The sequence below is a fragment of the Cavia porcellus genome, unplaced genomic scaffold (assembly GCF_034190915.1).
Source record: "Cavia porcellus strain 051 isolate PalLab524CR breed Dunkin Hartley unplaced genomic scaffold, mCavPor4.1 scaffold_31, whole genome shotgun sequence".
NCBI lineage: Eukaryota > Metazoa > Chordata > Mammalia > Rodentia > Caviidae > Cavia > Cavia porcellus.
Window position 1 is genome coordinate 32,428,074 of NW_026947514.1, and position 20,423 is coordinate 32,448,496.

Below are 20,423 nucleotides of genomic sequence, written 5' to 3' on the forward strand. Positions count from 1 at the left end.
AAAAACAGCTTTCAAAGAAAAAATTTATTTTTAATTAAAATTTTTTACATTTTTAAAGATAAAATAAACTACTTTTTAAAAAATGAAAAATGACTGTGGGTACACAGCAGTGACTGCAGTGACACAGCAGTAAAGAGTATGAGACAGGAAGCAGAGCCGTGGAGAAGAGCTTGAGGCCACCAACAGTAACTGGGGCACTCACGAGGCCTTGTCTGGCACTCACAGGGAAGCTAAGTCAGGGCACTGGGGCACTCAGAACTAAGGACCACAGGCGCATCCCAGGACGCGCATGCCTAATGTGGCATCAACTCGCACTCAGTCCAGCAAAGAGACCTCCCTCTTCACAACAGGTCCTGGGATCCCGCCCTAAAGAAATTGCCGAGGAGAGGTCACAAAGATACACACGAGCAAGTTCAGGGCATCCGTGATAACAAAGGAGCCGAAACAAAGTTTTCACCTGGGTGGAAATGGCTACCCTAAAGGCACAGATATTAGAAACTCATTTTCAGAGATTTAACACACAGAAAGCTACTTGTGATACCATGTACATGAGGGGGAGAAATATGGCTTTCTTTTTCATTTGAATATGCAAAAGGAAATTCAAAGTCTAGCTGTGTTCTACATGGAAGAAAGATAGATGATTCTGGTGTTTGGACTGTTCTCTAATGAGCATATATTTTATATCAGAAAAAAAGTACTTACTTTTAAAAAATATCTCCCTTAAAAGCTCTCATTTAAGATGACAACTACAGTCTTAGGGAAAGTCTGCTGAAGTTCCAGACAGACTCAGGATATAAAGATCCAAGTCTACACAGCCTCTCTCCTGAAAAGGATGAGGGATCAGCCTGCTGCAGCCTGGCTTCTCCTCTCACCACTGCTAGCTGTGTGTCCCCGGGCCTTCTAGAAAGCTTCCTTGGAGAACCCCTTCCCTCTACCCACTGCAAGATGCCCAGAGCATCTTCGGTGACCTCCTGAGGCTTTTTTTTTCCTCTTCATCTGAGGATATATGGGAAGGAGAGTGCTCTGTTTGAGAAAGAAAAGGTTTTCCTGTAAAGCTATCAAAATGACTTAAAATCAGCTACACAAATTTGGAAACACAGGTGACAAGTTAAGTTCTGCAACCATGTATAAAAGTTGCTCAGGAATAACTATAAAAACCAATCTCTCAGTGCCATCTTGTGGCCTGCCCATTATAGGACCCAGCACCAGGCTGTCTTCTCCACCCATCTCAGGAGCTCTCTTCCATCCCTGGGTTCCACAGCCAAGAGGCACAGACACCCTGTGATCATCATCTGCAGCACTGAACATATGTATGTTCCCCAAAGTGGCTCTTATTATTTGTATTCACGGAACTCAAGGCTAGAGTCCAAAATGCCCATGTGAGGACCAGATGAAACGAAGGGCAGAGGAACCCCGTGCAGGATGGACGGCGGATGTGATCCACTGTGTGTGCAGCACCTCCATGCACAGGAGCCTCCGCAGTGTCATGACATAGGGACCTCCAGGGCAAATATCTCTGCCCTCAAGCATACTTACTGATTTTATAAAGCTAAGAGACATTTCATATATACAATCAGTGAGCCTTGTGCTTAAAAGTAGTTTTATTTATCAATGTCATATCAATTATCACCAGCTTGGGCACAATTTCAAAATAGAGCTCTTGTTGGACTCTGGTCATAAAATTCTTTGCAAGCAATATTAAGATCTTGTAAAATAGGAAAGTTTTACCAATAGTTTAGAAAAAATACTAATCACTAATAAACCAATGTCATACTCAAAGTGGTAGCCTAACATTTTGAAAGATGAAACATTCACCCTTTGAATATCTAAAGTACAAGTTAATCACAAGGCCCCAGGCGTCGGAGGAGGTGAACTCATCACACCACGATCTGACCAAATGGCTCTGGGAGTGAATTAAGTGTGAAAAGAGGTCAGTATTGGAAATCTGATGGCACCTGGAACACTGAAGGGAGGTGACATGGGTTCTAAGAAAAGATAACCATCCCTTCAGAAAGAGATCAAGCTGAAACCCTCAGAGCTCTGGGCAGGAATGTAGCAAGCAGCAGGCAACAAACAAATGAGGAAAGCTCAGTCAACCGCGGAAGCTCTCCCAGAGAGGGGCGCGTTCTTGACTTTACCCCACCAGGCTGAAGGCTTACTTCAGGAGCGGGTTCTCATGGCAGGCGGAAGCACAGGCAGGAAATTGCTGCTTTGGTCCCAGATGTGTAAAGGGGAGCACTTTCAGCTATGTGGAAAAAACCAAAGCAACCCAGGTGGCTGGGTCCCCGCCAGATGAATTACAGCAGAGCAAGGAAAGTCAGACTTTTGAGGCTGAACTGGGGAAATAGATGTGACTCCTTAGCCACTTTTTCTACCTCTGTAAGAACATTTTCTCCCTCCTAACCTGACAAGCTTGCCGCAGTAGACATCTGCTCTTAGGGAAACACCAGAGCAGACAGGGAAGAATCTGTTTCACTCGTATCCTCAGTCTTGACAAGCCACGTCGGGGGAAGCCTTCATTCTCCCTCTTCAAAGGGCAAGACAAAGAGTGAAAAGAAAGGCCAGGCCTCCCTTGCCCACAAAAATAATAGAGGAAGAAAAAAATATTGTGACCAATGAAAATGCAAAACCATAAGCTCCCCTAACTTAAAACGAGAGCTTTGCTCCCTTGAAAGCACCTGGGACTAGAAAAGGTTAGGACTGCACTGGGTCACCCAGGCTGTGACAATGATGTATTAAAACAGAAGAGGTGACTTTTCAACTTTCGGCTGTAGCTTCCCACCCATCCTGCCTGGGTGGAAAGCTGCAATCACGACAGCTGCACAGGAAGATCCTCCCTGTATTTGCGCAGCAGCTTCTGATGGTTGTGGTCCACCGACCACTGCTGGGGCAGGTGCCTGGGCTGCATGGAGTCCAGGAAGTGCTGACGCCAGCGGCTCTCCAGCTGCATGAGGGAGCGCAGCCCACCGCGGGCGTGACACTGCACCACCTTCAGTCCGTGTGGAACATAGCTTCCGTTGAAAATCCTGCCAAGACACAAAGTGTGAAGGCTGTGAGGGAAAGGAGCACACGATGTTCTCCGACACAGCCTCGATGCTGATGCTGCAGGCTGAGGGCATATAAGGAAGTGGCTGGACTCCTTCAGGGATGGCTACCTGAATGTTTTCAAAACTTTCTCATCTCTGCTCTTCTTCTAATTATTATTTGTGATGTTTGGGATTGAACCTGGTGCCTTTATGTGGAGGTACATCCCCAGCAATTTTTATTCTCTGAGAGAGGTTCTCACTATGTTGTCCAGGTGGTTTTAACTTGTAGTCCTCCTGCCTCGGCCCCCTAAGTCCTGGAACTACAGCCAAACCCCAATGTGTTCAGCTCTGCTTTCTTTCAATCGTTTGGACGTACAGGTTGCAATCCTATGGAAGATGTTCAGGAGCTCTAGCTATACTTGGAGGGAGGCCATTGTATAATATTCTGCCACCACCAGGATGGTCCTACTGTCTGGGTGATGATGGGTGCAAAGTTTTGATCTTTTATTTAGTACAAAATTACTCAATGACCACTCTTTTTTATTTATTTTGAACCCTTCTAAGTATTAAACAGAGGCTGTGAAACCATCCTGTAATCCTAGCTACTCAGGAGGTTGAGGCAGGAAGAGCGTAAGTTCAAGCCCATCTGGGATATAAGGCAAGACCCTGTTTCAAAATTTAAAAAAATAAAATAAAAAGGGCTGAGAATGTAACTCCTAGATTCATATGCCAGGACTGAGAAAGCAGATCACCTCATGTGGTCCTGGTTTTCACAACACTGTGACACCTAAATGCCAGTACAAGATGGTGTTCTTCTTCTTTAGCGCTTTTTCCCACAAGGTAAGTAACAGAGTTCATGGACAGTCAGACTGAAATGCTCTTCTGGCTGCGCAGCTGCATGAATGGTGCTGCTAAAGAGGAGACAGAGCCCTGCTCCTTCTTACAGGTGGTCAGAGGACCCGGAAACTGCTCTAAGGCAGGTGAACAGTGTCTCCCCCATGGAAGAACGGTGACCTTTCCCAAGGAAGCACTCTGCACCACTCCTCCCACTCTCCACTCCTAGTCCTCCCTCCCGCCATCCCGTGGAGTCCAGCAAAGTTGGTGCTCTCTGCATATCTGCAAATGCTTTATCATTTAACTTAGAGACCACGGACTGGCCTGTCTCCAAATACCTGTTCTCAGCATCAATCCAGCGCCTGTCTGTCCAATTCAGCAAGATGCAGACCTTCATCAGAGAGGTCTAGGCATGGATGAAGTGTGAGGGGTTATTTTAGAAATTTCATTTGGGAATTAAGCGATGGAGCCAGTCTCATTGATTTTAATATGATCTTAGCAAGTTACTTATCTTTAATCTCACAATATCTAATATAAAACTTAGGAAACAATATTTATCCTATAAATGCACAAAACAGTTATGGGGATAAAATTTAACTATAATTTTTTTAAATTTTCAAAGTTTTTTTATAATTTAAGATATAATATCACTAATTACTAATAAATCTAAATCCTATCTTATCAGGTTGTTATCAGAAAATTAAGGCAATTTATTTAAAGTTTATTAACTTGTGGTACATAGCACAGTATATCTATAAATATTATATCTGCTCAGTAAATATTTGCAATATCTATGATAGATTAGTAGCATGCATAAAATAAAGCCTTTCGTGTTTGCATAAATATCTTGCTGCTATAAAGTTTATTTATTGATACAAAATACTACAGAAAACTAGTATCATATCAGGTTTTATGGGCCTCTACTCCTAAAAAGTGACATTTGGGAAGCAACATTATGTACAGTAGCCCAGAGTTCTTATATCATCTGAGCCAGGCACCTATTCATTTCTCAGGATCATAAGAACACTGAGTTACACCACATTAATTTAATTATGTACTTATTGGGAGGCAGGAGAAGCTAGGAAGGAAGGAAAAAGGGGGGAAAATTGCTAGAACAGCAACTCTGCTCAACATTCCATTCAGTGAGCTAATATCCTGGGGTGCAGATGAGATAAGAAATGGAACCCTCTGGTCGAAGTGCTCATCAACCTATATAGAGGGCCAGAGACACAAAATCACACACACTGTTCTTCATGGGCAACTTCAGAAATTTCAGGGTATTACTAAAAAATTGTTTTATCTCACGTGTTGACATCAGGATCTACCTCTGCACAGAACACATAGGATGCAACTTCACATTTGTACTCCCATGCTAATCATGAAATGACTGGACTGAAATATATGACCTTAGGGCTTAAAGGATACCCTCATGAAAGGCAAATCCCCTGTGCTAATAAAAGTCCCAAACAGATCATTCTTGGACATCCCCATAGTGTCTTATACCACTAGATACTAGTGAGCTAAGTATGCAGCTAGGTGCTGCTCCTGTCCTAGCAAGTATTCTCAGGAAGTAGTGAGGGTTCACGTCATTGGAGTGTTCCCCAACCCCTCCTCTGACAGGAAGGGCTGTACCTAGTCTCCAGGCTGGCAGCCTCTTGAAGCATCTCATCTGTGATGGCATCTGTGCTGTAAAATTCTCTGAGTGCTTGCAGCAGCTCCTCCTTCCGATAGGCAGGCAGGCTCTCGGCGTTAAGCAGGGCCCTGGCCCCAGAGCGCACCTGCCGGCGCTCAGGATCCTCCAGCAGCCGCAAGCCTTCCTCAGAGCCAAGGGGGGCCTGGAATTCCTTGGCCAGCTGCTGCTTCAGATAGTTGTCATAGTAGTTGGAGATGGCATGGCACGAAGTGCAGAGAAGCAGCACATCATGGGAGTTGTGGTCCTTCATTTCAATGGGGAAGTGCTTCCGGTACTCATGCGGAATCACATTCTTCCTGGAACGAGCCCCCCCAGACAGCACGCTAGTTAGCACAGGACACAGAAGGACACACATGAAGCCAGCATGTGGGCTGCTGGGAGTCTATCCTGGACTTAAACATGACTGAGAAGCCTTGGATACCACAGCCAACAGAGATTATATGAAGACAACACTACTGCTCCACTCTCAGCCCTACGGTGTCTCGCATGCCTCCCTGTGCTTCAGAGTTCTCTCTCCTTGAAGACAGCCACCTGTTTCAGTGGAGGGCTGGGGCAGGGAAAGGTTAATAATCACCTTTGAGACAGTTCACTCTCAGATACAGAAGCCTCAGAGAAATGAAAAGATGCTCTAACAGGTTCTGACATCCAGAAAACAACTCTCTCAAGCCTGATGACCTGAACAAGCCAATTTCTTTCATCAGAGAATCCCTTACTCTGCCATTATTTTTCTGGTTCACTTGGGTCCATCAGTATTTTTAAAGGAGAAATAAACTCTCAGGTAAAACTCTGGGAGACAACTATTTGCTTCATTTTGCAAGGGGAGAGTGAATCACTGCACAGAAGTCCTGGAGGAAGCTTGAGTGCGGGCCCTCAGGGCCAGCGGGCAGCCTCACCTTCAGTGTGTGGGGACTTGGACATGAAGGAGCAGTTGTTGGGGCATTTGCATGTTCTGTGAGGAGGCTTAAAAGGAGAGCTTCATGTTTGTTGAAAATTTCAAAGGAGAGTTGTAAGAACCCAATTTCTAGAGAAAGTAGTCTTCAGTCCTTCATGAGCAGAAGGGAACCACTTTCTCCATAGCAGATCCTTATTATTACTGAGAATTACATTGCATCCCAGAGGCAAGAGCTGACCCAGGAGGGATAAGGGCCATCAGAGGTAGCCAGGCAGAGTGTGGAGGCTCTTAGGTAAACAGGGATGCCCCCAGAGCCGAGCCTCTCAGCCAAGAGTGGGCAGACTCTGAGAGCCCTGCATGGGCTATGAAGGACATTTCCATCCAAAGCAGACAACCGGGGTAGCCCCTGCCACACTCACCGAATGTAGGAGTCTGTCTTGCCACACACTACACACACGTTCTCCTTAACCATCAGGTAATAGTCTCCTGGGGACTCAGGTCTCCCTGCAGGTTCAAACTGTAGCTTGACCACAAAAGGGTCTTCACTCACCAGCTCTTAGAGAAAAGAAGCAGTATCAGTGTTGGACTGCCCCCTCCCTCTTCCCCAGAAAAATGTATTCTCTTGAGTGTGCCCCACTGTTGGCAGAGAACACTATTTCTGGGATACAGCTGGTCAGTTCCATAAGCCTCCGTCTCCCTACCTTCCTCAGTCCATCCTTCTCCCTCACCCCACTCCTGCCAGAACCCATATGCACTGAATTATAGATAAACCACAACAGCAGAATCTCACACCTCCAATGCCTTTGTCCAGATACCACTGAGCCTTCTTTCGATCACAGGTGCAGAGAGGCTGTCCATCAGGAGCATGGAGAAAGCAGTTATCATAAAGAGGTGACTTTCTGCAGGGAAGGGAGAGAGACTTCACATGAAAGTTAACCTGCTACCTTCCCATACTCTCTTCTGAAAGACTTAAACTACACTCAGCATCAGGGTCAGACATACCAAGTATGTAAACAAACAGAACAAGAAGCCATGTTCTGTCCTCTACTAGCACCGGGTCAGGAAGCAGGACTAAAATGAATTTGTTGGTGCCTCTTGTTTTTATACTACACTGGAACGAGGAGTAAGCTCTGCTGTGAATGCAACAGGAACACAGCAACAAGAAAAACTACCAATGCCTAGATTAAACAAAGTAAATTAAAACCATAAAAGTTCATGCCAAAGTAACAAGGGCCATGCAGATTTCTTTCTTTTTTTTTATCGGTACCGGGGATTGAACTCACAACCATGCACTTGCAAGGCAGGTGCTTATGCCGCTGAGCTAAATCCCCAGCCCCCAGATTCATTTATTACTCATATACAATAATAGTTCCTTCAGTAAATCACCCAACTAAAGCATTTTTCTGCAGAGAGCAAACTTAGTCATATCAACCTACAACAGAGCTACCACTATGCAAGAAACTTCTCATTCCCTAGAAAAAAGAGGCTTAGAGATGGATGTCATTCTAAAACATCAAAAATACCAAATGAGGAAGAAATTTCATGATCCATTCCTCCTGAAAAGCAAGGTACTTCATCTTACTCATTTTTACAACTATGCTAAACAAAGAATAGTAATTAGACTCCCATGTATAGAAGGAGAAGTTACAGATTGAAGGTCACTGTAGGCTCAGTGACAAAGCTAGACTACACTCACCTCTCCTCCACTTCAACTGATAAGAAACAGAAGAGCAAAAGAAGAAAAACACACAAGTAAAGCAAGGCTCATCCAAATGTCCCCAAAGGCAGGGAAGGAGAGCCTCAACTTCCTGACCCAAGCCACTCCCAGGCCCACGGCAAAGCGTCACAAGCTCTCTGTGGCTTCCCTGACCCTTCCAGCCAGGGAAAACTCGCTTACCTGGTAGAATAGCCCACCCCTAGGGGCTTCCTTTTATTTTTCCTGGGGTCTCTCCCTTGGTGGGCGCCCGGCACCATGCCACTGCTCTTCGACTTCTTACTTCTTGGCTTCTGCTGAGATTCTGTTGTTTTTCCGCTCACTTCTTCTCCCAAGCTGCTAATTCCTTTGCTTCGGAATGGGATGTCTATCACATCCCAGCATTTCTCCAAGACCTTTCTCCAGCCAACGTGGTCAATGCTTGCTTCCATAGGAGAATTCCTAGAGAAAGGGCATCCGAGAAGATGAAGGAAGAGAGCCACTGAAATCTGGGCATCCCTGGCAGCATAAGTCACCTGCAGAGAAAGTGAGATGTCAGTGAACTCTAGAGGACGAGGCAGCGAGAGCAACTTCAGAGTCAATCACAATGAGTAGACCATTTTTAGCATCTTAATTCAAAATATGTGATAACCTAGATACCACATAGTTCTTAAAAACCTTTTAGCATCTAAAATTTCAAACTATGTAACAGTAAATAGATTAGTAAACTGAACTTTCATGTTCCCTCTGTGTTTAACTAAAATAGCTAAAATAATCATTTACTGTATACTGGAAAATCTTAATCTATATAAAACAGTGCAATTTCTTTTTATTTGCTACCAAACTGATTGGCGGATTTTTCTAAAGTTTGGGAAGAGGAAACTTAAATCTGACAATGAACATACACAATTCACTTTGGGGACATGACAGGACCCTCTAGAACAGCTAAAATCAGGAGCTGGGGATTTAGCTCAGCAGCATAAGCGCCTGCCTTGCAAGCAGGCAGTCATGAGTTTGATCCCCGGTACCGATAAAAATGAAAAAGAAAAAAAAAAAAAAAAAAAAAAAAAAAAAAGAAATAGAACAGCTAAAATCAAGAGGCTATGTGACTCAATCAGAATAATTTGTAATACCTGGTAATAAAACACTAAAAACAAGAGAAACAAATCAGTTTTAATCAGAGGCTTCAAGCCAAAAGACACAGGGCCCTAAATTTATTTAATAATGGTAAGTCAACTCTTCTAACCAACCAATAACATGTAAGCTGGTCATGATCAAAAATAGTCAAGCTGGGCATGGTGGAGAACTCAGAACTCAGGAGGCTGAGGCAGGAGGATTGCCATGAGTTTGTGATCAGACTGGCCTAAACTATATAGCAAGACTGTCAAAAACAAACAAACAAAACTCCAAAAACAGTAGTCAAAAATTAAAATTAATAGCTTTTTTCAACAAAGGATGTCATGACTTTAATATTCCTTTAATTTGCCCTCAATGACCAAGCCAGATAAATAATTCTATTGGTAAGGATGTTTTATGCCTTCAAGATACATGAAACAAGTTTGGGTACAATTTCCCACCTCGGTCAATAATCTACTTACCCATCTCCCACTGTGAAGAGTGTGCCTGAATGTGAAGAGTTCAAAGTGCTTTTTAACACTAATTGTCAAATGGTAAGGAAATAACTGTACTTTTAGGAAATGGTGCTGAGACATCTGGTGTCCACACAGAAAAGAATGGATCTGGCTTCCTAACTGATACGACACACATAACATCCACTGCAAAAGGGTTATACAGCTAAATGCAAAAGCTTAAATAGTAAATTATTAGAAGAAAACAAGACCTTGACCTCGGTTAGGCAATGATTTCTTGGATGTGACACCAAAAGCATAAGTGATGAAACAAGTAGATATTTGGAGTTTATCAAAATAAAAAAATCTTTGTGCTTCAAATGATTCCCTCAAAGAAATGCAAAGACAACCCATGGAATGAGAGAAAATATTTATAAATCATGTATTTAATAAGGGACCAGTGTATAAAATATATAAAAAGCTCTTAAAATTCAATAATAAAAAGATAAATGACCAATAGGCAAAAGATCCAAATAGATGTTTCTTCAAAGAAGATATATAAATGCCAACAAGCACATGAAAATATATTCAGGGTAATTACTCACTGGGGAAATTTAAATTGAAGCCATAGTGAAATACCAATTCTGACCTACAGGGTGGCTCTAATCAAAAAGACTGACAGTTGCAAGTGTTGGTGAAGATGGGTAAATTTGGAACTCTCATTCCCTGTTGGGGAAAATATAAAATGTTTCAGGTGTTTTGGAACAAAGCCTTGTAGGTCCTCAAATAGTGAAACATAAAGTTACCATACAAACCAGCAATTTCACCACTAGGTATATATCCAAAAGAGAAAAAATACATATGCACCCTAAAACTCACATACAGATGTTCACAGTGGCATTATTCATATTAGTCAAAAAGCTCCCAACTCTCCCACCAACTGATGAATGGATAAACAATGGATATCTATACAGTAGAGTATTATTTAACCATGAAGTGAAATGAAGTAATAAATGCTACAGTATGATGAACCATAAAACATGAGAAATGAAAGAAGCCAACTGCAAAAAACTACACATTATACAATTCTATTTATATGCAATGTCCAGAGGAGACAAATCCAGAGGCAGAAAGCAGATTAGCGGCTGCTTGTGGCTGGAGTTTTAGGATAAGATGGGAAATGACTGCTAATGGGGTGTCTTTTTGGAGAGGTAATAAAAATGTTCTAAGATCAGATTATGACGTAGTGCATTTTGTAAATGTACTAAAGTCTACTATTCATATACTTTAAGTGAATATTATATATAAATTATATCTCAAAAATGTTTTTAAAAGAAACGAGGCACAAAGAATTAACAGGGTCACAACAAATCAGAAATCTTCGTAGAAAACTAATAATTTGATTCCTAGAATACTATCACACAATAATGTTAACTTTTTGGTTTTTAGTTTTGAGACAGGCTCTCGTTATGTAGGTCAGGCTGGCCTTGAACTCACAGGGACCCTCTTGCCTCAGTCTCCCAATCGCCGGGATTACAGGCATGTACCACTGCATCTGGCCGATGTTAACCTTAAGACACTAAGTATTGCTAAACTGTTGTATTAATGACATTTTGGAAGGACGAACAAGCAGTAGCTGACTTCGCAACTGAGAAAGGCAAAAGCACAAAGATTTTCTACAACAGATGATAGACAAAAAACCAAACATAACTTGATGTGAGCCACAGTGACCAACCAGGAAAGCATGCAAAGATGGAGGTAGCAGGTGTCTGAAACACTGTGAGCACAGTGAAAGCAGGAGAGTAAGACAGAAGTCTCCAGAAAGCACGTTTATAACTCCACATCTCCTCCTCTAACCACAGGCTGGGCAACTACCGCTCCTTACCCCAAAAGAAATAAAAGTTAAAGTCATATAACAGTTACACCACAGAGGCTCTGGACCTTGTCATACAAGATACCACCAAAGGGAGCAGCAAAAACGTCACCTGGAAAACAAGAGAGACTGTGGAAATCTACACACTCAATGGCAAGACCAGCAGCACTGTCCTCCCCCTCACTCACCAGCAGTGACGCTTACTGAATGGGGGTAGACACCAGAGGATTTGTCTCTGGGGAAACTCAGGAGTCACAGAAAGAAGATTTAGAGTTCCTGGACCTGACTGCAATCTGGAGCTACTGACAATGAGGCCCATAAAGCCGAAAAGCCCTGGCCATACCTGCTGTGCTCTCAAGCCCCCCTTCCCACTCTTTTTGAGACAGGGTCTTACTATGTAGCTCAGGTTGACCTTAAGCTCACTTTGCAGCCGGGGCTAGTCTCAAACTTGCAAGGATCCCCTGCCTCAGCCTCCTGATGCATGCACCACCATACTCAGCTTCAAACCCTTTTTTAACCCTTTTTATTTATCAAATGCAAATATTATTTTCTGTAATTTTTAAAACCTTGGTAAGCATGTTTATAAGTGGAACAAAAAAAATAAGTATGATTAAAACAAGGAATGAATAAGATGGAAAATTGTGAATTCTCACAGCAATAATATGGACCACAAATCTGACTTCAAATGAGTAGCAATGTACTTTCTTCCCTTAACTTCTTATTTTGGAGGTTTTCAAACTAGAGGAAAGTAACAAGAATAACAGTGACAACTGACACTGTTGTTAATAACTGCTTTACATCTTTTTATTTGAGCTTAATCTAAAGTGAAGCTGCATCTATTATGATACTTTGCCTCTAAATATTTCAATATGTATCTTCTAAGATAAGGTCACATTCCTACATAATCACAACACTCAAGAACTTTAACACTAACATCTTCAAAAACATTAGCTAATATACAGCTGTATTCTAATGTCTCTAATTGCTCTAATAATATTTTTCACAGATGGTCCAGGATTCAAATCCTGATACAATCTTCAGTCAAGAATCACACACAGCCAGGCATGGTGGTGCACACTTGCAAGTCCAGCAGTCAGGAGGCTGAGGCAAAAAGATTTCTGTGACTTTGAGGCCAGCCTGGGTTACAAAATGAGTTCAAGGCTAGCCTGAACTGCATGGTAAGACGCTGTCTCAAAAAGACACACACACACACACACACACACACACACACACACACACACACATCACACATAGCATGTAGATGTCACTTCTGATCAACTTTTGTTTTTATGCAACAGCTTTACTAAGATAATTCTTTTTTTTTTTTAATTGGTACCAGGGATCAAACTCACGACCACACACTTGCAAGGCAGGAGCTTATGCTACTGAGCTAAATCCCCAGCCCCTAAGATATAATTCATGTAATATACAATTCACATATCTAAAATGTCTCAGATTTTTAGTATATTTACAGAGTGGTACAACTATCATCCCCCTTTTTTTTTTTTCTTTTTGGTGGTGCTGGGGATCGAGCCCAGGGCCTTGTATATGCAAGGCAAGAGCTCTGCCATTGAGCCACATCCCTAGCTCCAGAATTAAAATTTTGGTTTTGCTTTGTTTTTTGAGACAATCTTGTTATGAGGTTCAGGCTGGCTTTGGACTCACTATGTAGCCCAGGCTGGTTTCAAACTCACAGCAATCCTTCTGCTTCAGCCTTCTAAGTGCTGGGATTACAAGTATGTGCCACCAGGCCCAGCATGATCAGAATCAATTTTGGAAATTTTTCATCAAACTAAAAAGAAACCTTATAGCCTTTAGCAGTCATTTCTCAGTTTCTCAGCCTTAGGCAATCACTAACGTATTTATCTTTTTTTTTTTTTTAGATTTATCTGTTCTGAACATTTCTCGAAAATGGACTTACAAGTGATCATGATGTCTTGTGATTGATTTTTCTCAGCATCATATGCTCATGATTCATTCATGTTATAGTATATATCCTTGCTGAATAATATTTCATTGTATGGTTATACCAGATTTTATTTACCCTTATCAGTTGATAGATCCAATAAGCTTTTCATGTTTCCTTAAATATGAATGAACACCTATCATTCTAAACACTTTTTTAAAAAACCTTTTACATGAATGACAAAGTCCAAAATAAGCATTTTTAAAAAGGAACTCAGAGAGCAGAAGAAAACTTCAAGCTGGGCATGGTGGTGCATGCCTGTAATCCCAGGACTCAGGAGGCTGAGGCTAGAGGATTGCTGTGACTTTGAAGCCAGCCTAGGCTACCAAGTGCGTTCAAGGCCAGCCTGAACTGTAGAGCAAGACTCTATGTCTACAAAAAAAAAAAAAAAAAAAAAGACCCATCTTATTTACAGAAAAGATCCTGCTTCAAAAAAAACAAAGCAGGGTCGGCATGGCGGGGAGAAAGGCACAAAGGCTCTGAGAGTGGGAAGCGTTGAATGGAGTTGGGAGCGGGACTGGCTGGGTGCCCTGCATCGACCTACGGTGAGTGAATGGATCGGGGACCCTTCCATAGAGAAGGAGGCTTCAGCGGAGGCGGGCAGACTTCCCAGAAGGAGATGCTACAGTGACTTCAGTCACATATCCCCCTCTCAAGCGGGATTGGTGGGGAGTACCTGGCCTGCGTGATGCCACTAGCTGAGACCCAGTAGGCGAGCCCAACCTAGGTCCCAGCGTCTGGAGGTGCACCCTAGCAGTGAAGCCTTTGGTTGGTTGACCTGGAGGGGCGGGCCCGGCATAGACTGCCCGGTCTGTATCTCCCTGGTGCGCTGCAGTGGGCGGGAACACCTAGCCGGCACAATTCAAACAGTCTGTGGGCAACAGGGAAGGAAGCTGGGCCTCCTATATACGCTTATATATAAGGAACAAAGAATATGGGAAGAGGGAGCAACAAGAAAGGGTCCTCGGCCCCCAATCCTGAGAAACATGCAATAGCAGACACGGCACCAATAGACATAAAGCACTATCTCCAGAGCCTCATAGACAAGTTCAGGAATGAAGTTATTAATGACCTGAAGCAAGACATAAGCAGAATAGTTAGAGAAATGCTAAGCACCACCCAAGAAAAAACAGATGGTGGAATGGAAGAACAGAAAAAAAAAGGGGAGAATTGTTTGATGGAGAAAATAGAGAAAATATAGAATAATACGTGAAGCAGATTCAAAGAGATTACCAGGAAACTAAAAACTCTGTCGAAAACTGGCATAACAGCTTGAAAGAAACTAAGGATAGGATTATCTGAACTGGAGGGCAGATTTGTAATATGGGAGCATGAAAAAAAATTCTTAAAAATAACAAAAAAACCAACAGCAACAATACAAAAGCTAGAAGATGTAAGAGGATCTATAACTTAAGAATTAAGAACGTGGGGCTGGGGATTTAGCTCAGCGGCATAAGCGCCTGCCTTCCAAGCAGGCAGTCGTTGAGTTCAATCCCTGGTACCGATAAAAAGGAAAAAGACAAAAAAAAAAAAAAAAAGAATTAAGAACGTAAGAGAAGAAGTGGGGACACAAACAAATGGACTACAAAAGCTATTCACAGAAATAATCCAAGAGAATTTCCCTAATTTAGCAAATGGTAAAAATACTCAGAAATATGAGGCATACAGAACTCCAGCCACCTACAACCCAAACAGAGCTACACCTAGGCATATAATAATCAAAATTCCAGAAATCCAATATAAGAACAGAATATTAAAAGCCGTCAGAGACAAGAAACAGATCACTTACAAGAGAACACCCATCAGAATTATAGCAGACTTCTCGACACAAACCACCAAATCACGAAGAGCGTGGGGGGAAATAATTCAAGCTTTGAAAGATAATAACCTCCAGCCAAGATTGATATATCCTGCACAACTGTCCCTAGAAATTGATGGAAAAACAAGGTGCTTCCAGGATAAAGAGTAACTAGGGGAATTTGCAACCACCAATTCAACTCTACACAGAATATTGCAGGATAGTCTAAAAAAGGGAAATACCAAGATTCCAGAAATAGGGGCTGGGGATTTAGCTCAGCGGCATAAGCGCCTGGCTTGCAAGCAGGTAGTTGTGAGTTCGATCCCCGGTACCGATAAAAAGGAAAAAGACAAAAAAAAAAAAAAAAGATTCCAGAAATAGTGGCAGAGAGGCCACAATGAATGGAGCAGAAAACAAAATGAAGAAGACAAACTGACAACAAACGACAGAAAAAGAGCTCAACAGAAATGAGGCAGAGAAGGTTGGAAGGTAGGAAAGCTATTTTGGAGAAAACAAGACATCATAATAGCTAGTGCTGATTTAGTATCATCATGTTTTGAAGCCCCATCAAATTTGTATTCTTCTGTCTCCATCGGTCTTAAAAGGTTGTATCTTATTGGATTTTATTATATATGATAATATAAGCAAAAACTTTTATAGACAAGGAGATTATACAGAAACCATTGTTCATTTTCTGTTAATTGGTTCTAAATACCCTGTAATAATGTCATTCTCTTGAATGGTTTTATAGCGTCTTGATATGTTTGGTGCTACAGTATACGAAGTTATACTCAAAGATTTCAAGGAAAGAGACACTATGGTAACTATTTTTATGTCAGGATATCTTGTGGTGAAACACTATTTTGCTTAAATGGTTATGATTTGACCTGCGCTGTTCTGTTATTATGCCCTCTTTTATTTCAATCCCCCTTTTTTTAATTATTTACTTTTTTTTTATTTTTTTAATTAAGGGAAAAATAAATAAAAATAGCAGGATACATTATATTAACCTACTCTGATTTCCTATTAACTTGATTTGAAATCCTGTATTGCCCTCACCATCTTGTTTTGACTGATTTTCCTCTATTCTGCTTTGCTTGATAGTACCAAGTTCGAAAGTATAAGCATAACGTGAAGACAATAAGAATCATTATGACACCCATTCCGGTTGACTATTATTTTCTTTTAAAATCCTGTAATGTCTCCAATGCTTAGGTTTTATTCTTTACTGTTTAGTTCAATTTTATTATAACTGCCAATTCTTCTTAAAATAGCAAGAGGCAGTATGGTAACCATTGTTGATTACCTTGTATTTTGTTTTTACATTATCTATTATGCCCATCCTTTTGATTTGACTGACTCTGTTCTGATATGTCGCATTTGGTTTTACTCTCTTCAAAAAAAGTAATAAGAACTGTGGGAGTAATAAAACCCAAAATGTGTAATTGTCATTGTACAAAAGAAAAGAAAAGAAAGTGCTCTAAAGGTTATAACTGCATATATGTTTAAGTATATAAGATAGATAACCATATTACTGAGTGTTTTTTGGATCATTGAACAAAACTGTTTGCACTCTCACTGTTTGAAAGTCCACTTTATATGCTTCAATTTTGTAACTTGAACAACTATTTCTAAGATGAGAATATGTAATCTATTAACTAGTGATTTCTTACTGTTTATTTTTTAACTTTTGTATTACTTGTACCCTTTTTCTGTTTTTTTTTTCTCCTCAAATAAAAAAAAAAAAAAGCAAAAGAAACCCTTAAAATTGTTAAGCTAAGATAGTAGAAAATATTACATCCATGAAACAGAGACAGGAAGCTATTTTTAAAAATGAATACAAAAGAAGACCAAGGAGCTCACTCAATTTAAAAATATGGTAGGAATAATTAAAATTACAATTGCAAAATTAGAATACAAACTTGAAGCAATTTCCCACAAGACAAAGGGAAATATTCCCATATGGAAAAGAGGAGAGAAAACATTTGTCTAAGAAAATTACAAGGTCAATTTAAGAAATTCAATACTGAAAAGAAATATCTGGAAACATAAAAGAAAGCAGTAAATTTATTTATTTATTTTTTGTCTTTTTCATTTTTATCGGTACTGGGGATCGAACTCACGACCGCCTGCTTGCAAGGCAGGTGCTTATGCCGCTGAGCTAAATCCCCAGCCCAAGCAGTAAATTTTTAAAGAAACAATTTGGCACTAATTCCCTGAACTGAAAACATGATTTTTCAGATTGAAAAGGTCCCTCAATTCTAACATAATGAATGAAAAATAGCCCTCACTCATTATTTATCACCACAAATTTCAAAAAAACTAAACACAGAAAACCTTCCAGAAAGATAAGTCACATATTCAACATCAGCATGGTAAGGTAGAAGACAGGGGCATCTCCTCCAAAGTTCTGAAGGAAAATGATTTCATACTAAAACAATACTTAGTCAAACTATCAGTTAATAGAGAAATCAAATACCTGCTCAGAAATTCAAGGGGTCACCAAGTACTTCCCATACTCTCTTTCTGAGGAAGCTGTGACATACGTAACCAAGACAAGAGGAAAAAGACATGGGACTCAGAAAGCAAAGGATCAATTATGGAGAGAAGTGAAGGGAGCTCCCAAGCTCACACTAGAAGCCAGGTTCGGGAGGAGAGAACAGCCTGGAGTGCAATTATCTAAGAGAGGCAGCTGACAGAGGGCTCCAGGAGGCACAGCTCCATACAAACATGAGACAGGAGGTCACCTGCCGGATCTGAACCAACCAAGGGAGATCTGTGGTGCTGGTAAAGAGGCTGAAGTTAAAACAATAGCCAGGTGTAGTGGCATATACCTGTAACCCCAGCACTCTTGCTAAGGCAAGAGGATGGCAGGTTCAAGCCCAGCTTGGGTACCTTAGTGATTTAGCAAGACTTTGTTTCAAAAAAAGGGCCAGGGGGGTACAGCTCAGCGCAAAGGCTCTGGGTTTAATCTCCACTACTGAGAAAGAACAAAAGCAGGGGTATACAAAACACTAAACAAATTATTCCTGGAGAAATTACGTTAAGGAAAAAAAGCAGTTGTAGTTTACAACATGGCTCAGTTATAAATAGTAATGTAAATACTGGATATTAACTTCATTAAAATGACTGAAAGGACAAGGAGAGGCAATTGTTTAGGAATAAGGAAATTGTAAGATTACTAAGACATATCTTCTATAATAAGAAGTCAAAATATAGTATGTACAAATAAGAAAAGAACAGACCAAGGATTTAGCTCAGTGGCATAAGCACCTGCCTGGCAAGTTTGAGGTTTGTGAGTTCAATCCGCAGTACCACACAAAAAAAGAATATTTCATGCACATAGTTTAGAAATGCACTGGTAATGGAGACTCGCAAGAAGACAGCAGAATGGTGAGCAGCAGAGCAACAGCCTCACTTTTGCTCTTTCTCAGTAGTGGAATCCAAAATCTGGAATATAGCAACATGAGGAACAGAAAGAGGGGAAATGAGTCTCTGAGACCCAACAAGAATCTGAAGCAAGAATTATAACCCACAGGGAGAGCAGAGAGAGCGACCACAATGCAGAAGAGGGCGGTCGCAAGTGGCACCCTGTCCCTGAGTCCTGCTCATGGTGTGGGGGGCAGCTAGACCCTGCACAGTTACTACTGGCAACCCTCAGGGGCCTCCACAGAGAAAGGCACCAGTGGAACAGAGCAGTAGACTGCAGTGGCTCATGAATTATTTGGGTTCAGATGCTCCTCCAAGACAGGGCAAATGGCTGGCAGCCGTTTTAGAAAGCGGCAGACTGAAGTCAGAACTCAGAGCACGTGTGGTCTGGCTCCATCTAGCGGCTCCCAGTGTCAGTGTGAGGCAGAACCAAGTTCAAATTGACAAGAAAAGAAAAGATTTCTTAAAAATAGCAAGGGACCATGAAACATCAGTCCAATAGCTGCTGGATATGCAAAGAATAATAATATACAGTGGATCAAACTTAATGAAAATGCAGGAAATATCCCAAATGACATAAAAACCTGTTCACAGAAGTAATGGCAGAAGCGGGGCATGGTGGTGCACTTGGGAAGCTGAGGCAGGAGAATCATTTGTAAGTTTGAGACCAGCCTGGGGTACAAATTGAGCCCAAAGCTAGCCTGAACTGTATAGCAAGACTCTGTCTCAAAAAGACAAAAAAATCTAAGATGACAATATGTAATCCATTAACTAGTGATTTCCTACTGTTCATTTTTTTTCTGTAAATCTGTATAACTTGAACCCTTTCCCTGCTTTTTTTTCTTTTCTCCTTAAATAAAATTAAAAAAAAAAAAAAAAAGACAAAAAAAAAAAAAAGTAAATGGCAGAAAACTTCCCAAGCTGGAAAAAGAATTTGATATCCAGATAAATGAGGTATATAGAACTTAAATTAGTCACAGTAAAAAAAAAAATCTACTTCAAGGCCTATAATAGTAAGGATTCCAGAAATTCAACACAAGAACAGAATATTAAAAGCTGTTAGAGAAGAAAATGAAATCATATATAAAGAGAACCCATCAGAATCACAGCAGACTTCTCAACACAAACCTTTAAGACATGGAAAGATTGGAGTAAAGTATTTTAAAAAAGAAAACAACCTCCAATCAGACTGATGTTCCCCCACAAAAGTATCTTTCACAATTGATGGAGATATAAGATACTTCCATGACAGAGAACACCTGAGGAAATTCATGACCACTAAACCAGCACTCCTAAATGTTCTGAAGGACATTCTAGAAAGAGAAAATGAGGACTACAACTCAATAAACCCCAATAGGATGAATCTACCGGCAAATCAGTAACTAGACAGAGGGAAAAAATGGAAACTAGCAACACAAAAACAACATGTCAAAGATAAGACAATACATATCAGTTATAATCATCAATAGTAATGGTCTCAGCTTACCAATCAAAAGAAACAGACTGACAGAATAGATCAAGAAGCAAAATCCAACAATACACTGCATACAAAAAACATATTGAATTCAAAAGGAAATTCACAGACTAAAAGTCTAGGAAGTAAAACAATACACTATGCAATAAGAACCTGGCAAAAAAACAGGGTAGCTAT

The 20,423-nt window shown here is 40.9% G+C and overlaps 1 protein-coding gene across 4 annotated transcripts in view; it reads right to left on the reverse strand.

Moving 5' to 3' along the window:
* Positions 1 to 1,583: 1,583 nt before the first annotated feature.
* The window catches only part of Exd2 (exonuclease 3'-5' domain containing 2), a 54,375-nt gene continuing 35,535 nt past the window's right edge, over positions 1,584 to 20,423 (reverse strand). For all 4 annotated transcript variants that reach the window (XM_005004785.4, XM_003472377.5, XM_063241069.1 and 1 more), the window contains 5 exons: positions 8,343 to 8,674; positions 7,238 to 7,344; positions 6,865 to 7,000; positions 5,493 to 5,849; positions 1,584 to 3,026 (listed from right to left, as the gene is read on the reverse strand). In XM_005004785.4, the coding sequence (XP_005004842.1) occupies positions 2,810 to 3,026; positions 5,493 to 5,849; positions 6,865 to 7,000; positions 7,238 to 7,344; positions 8,343 to 8,674 (1,149 nt within the window). In that variant the 3' untranslated portion in view covers positions 1,584 to 2,809. The remainder of the gene's footprint in view (positions 3,027 to 5,492; positions 5,850 to 6,864; positions 7,001 to 7,237; positions 7,345 to 8,342; positions 8,675 to 20,423) is intronic.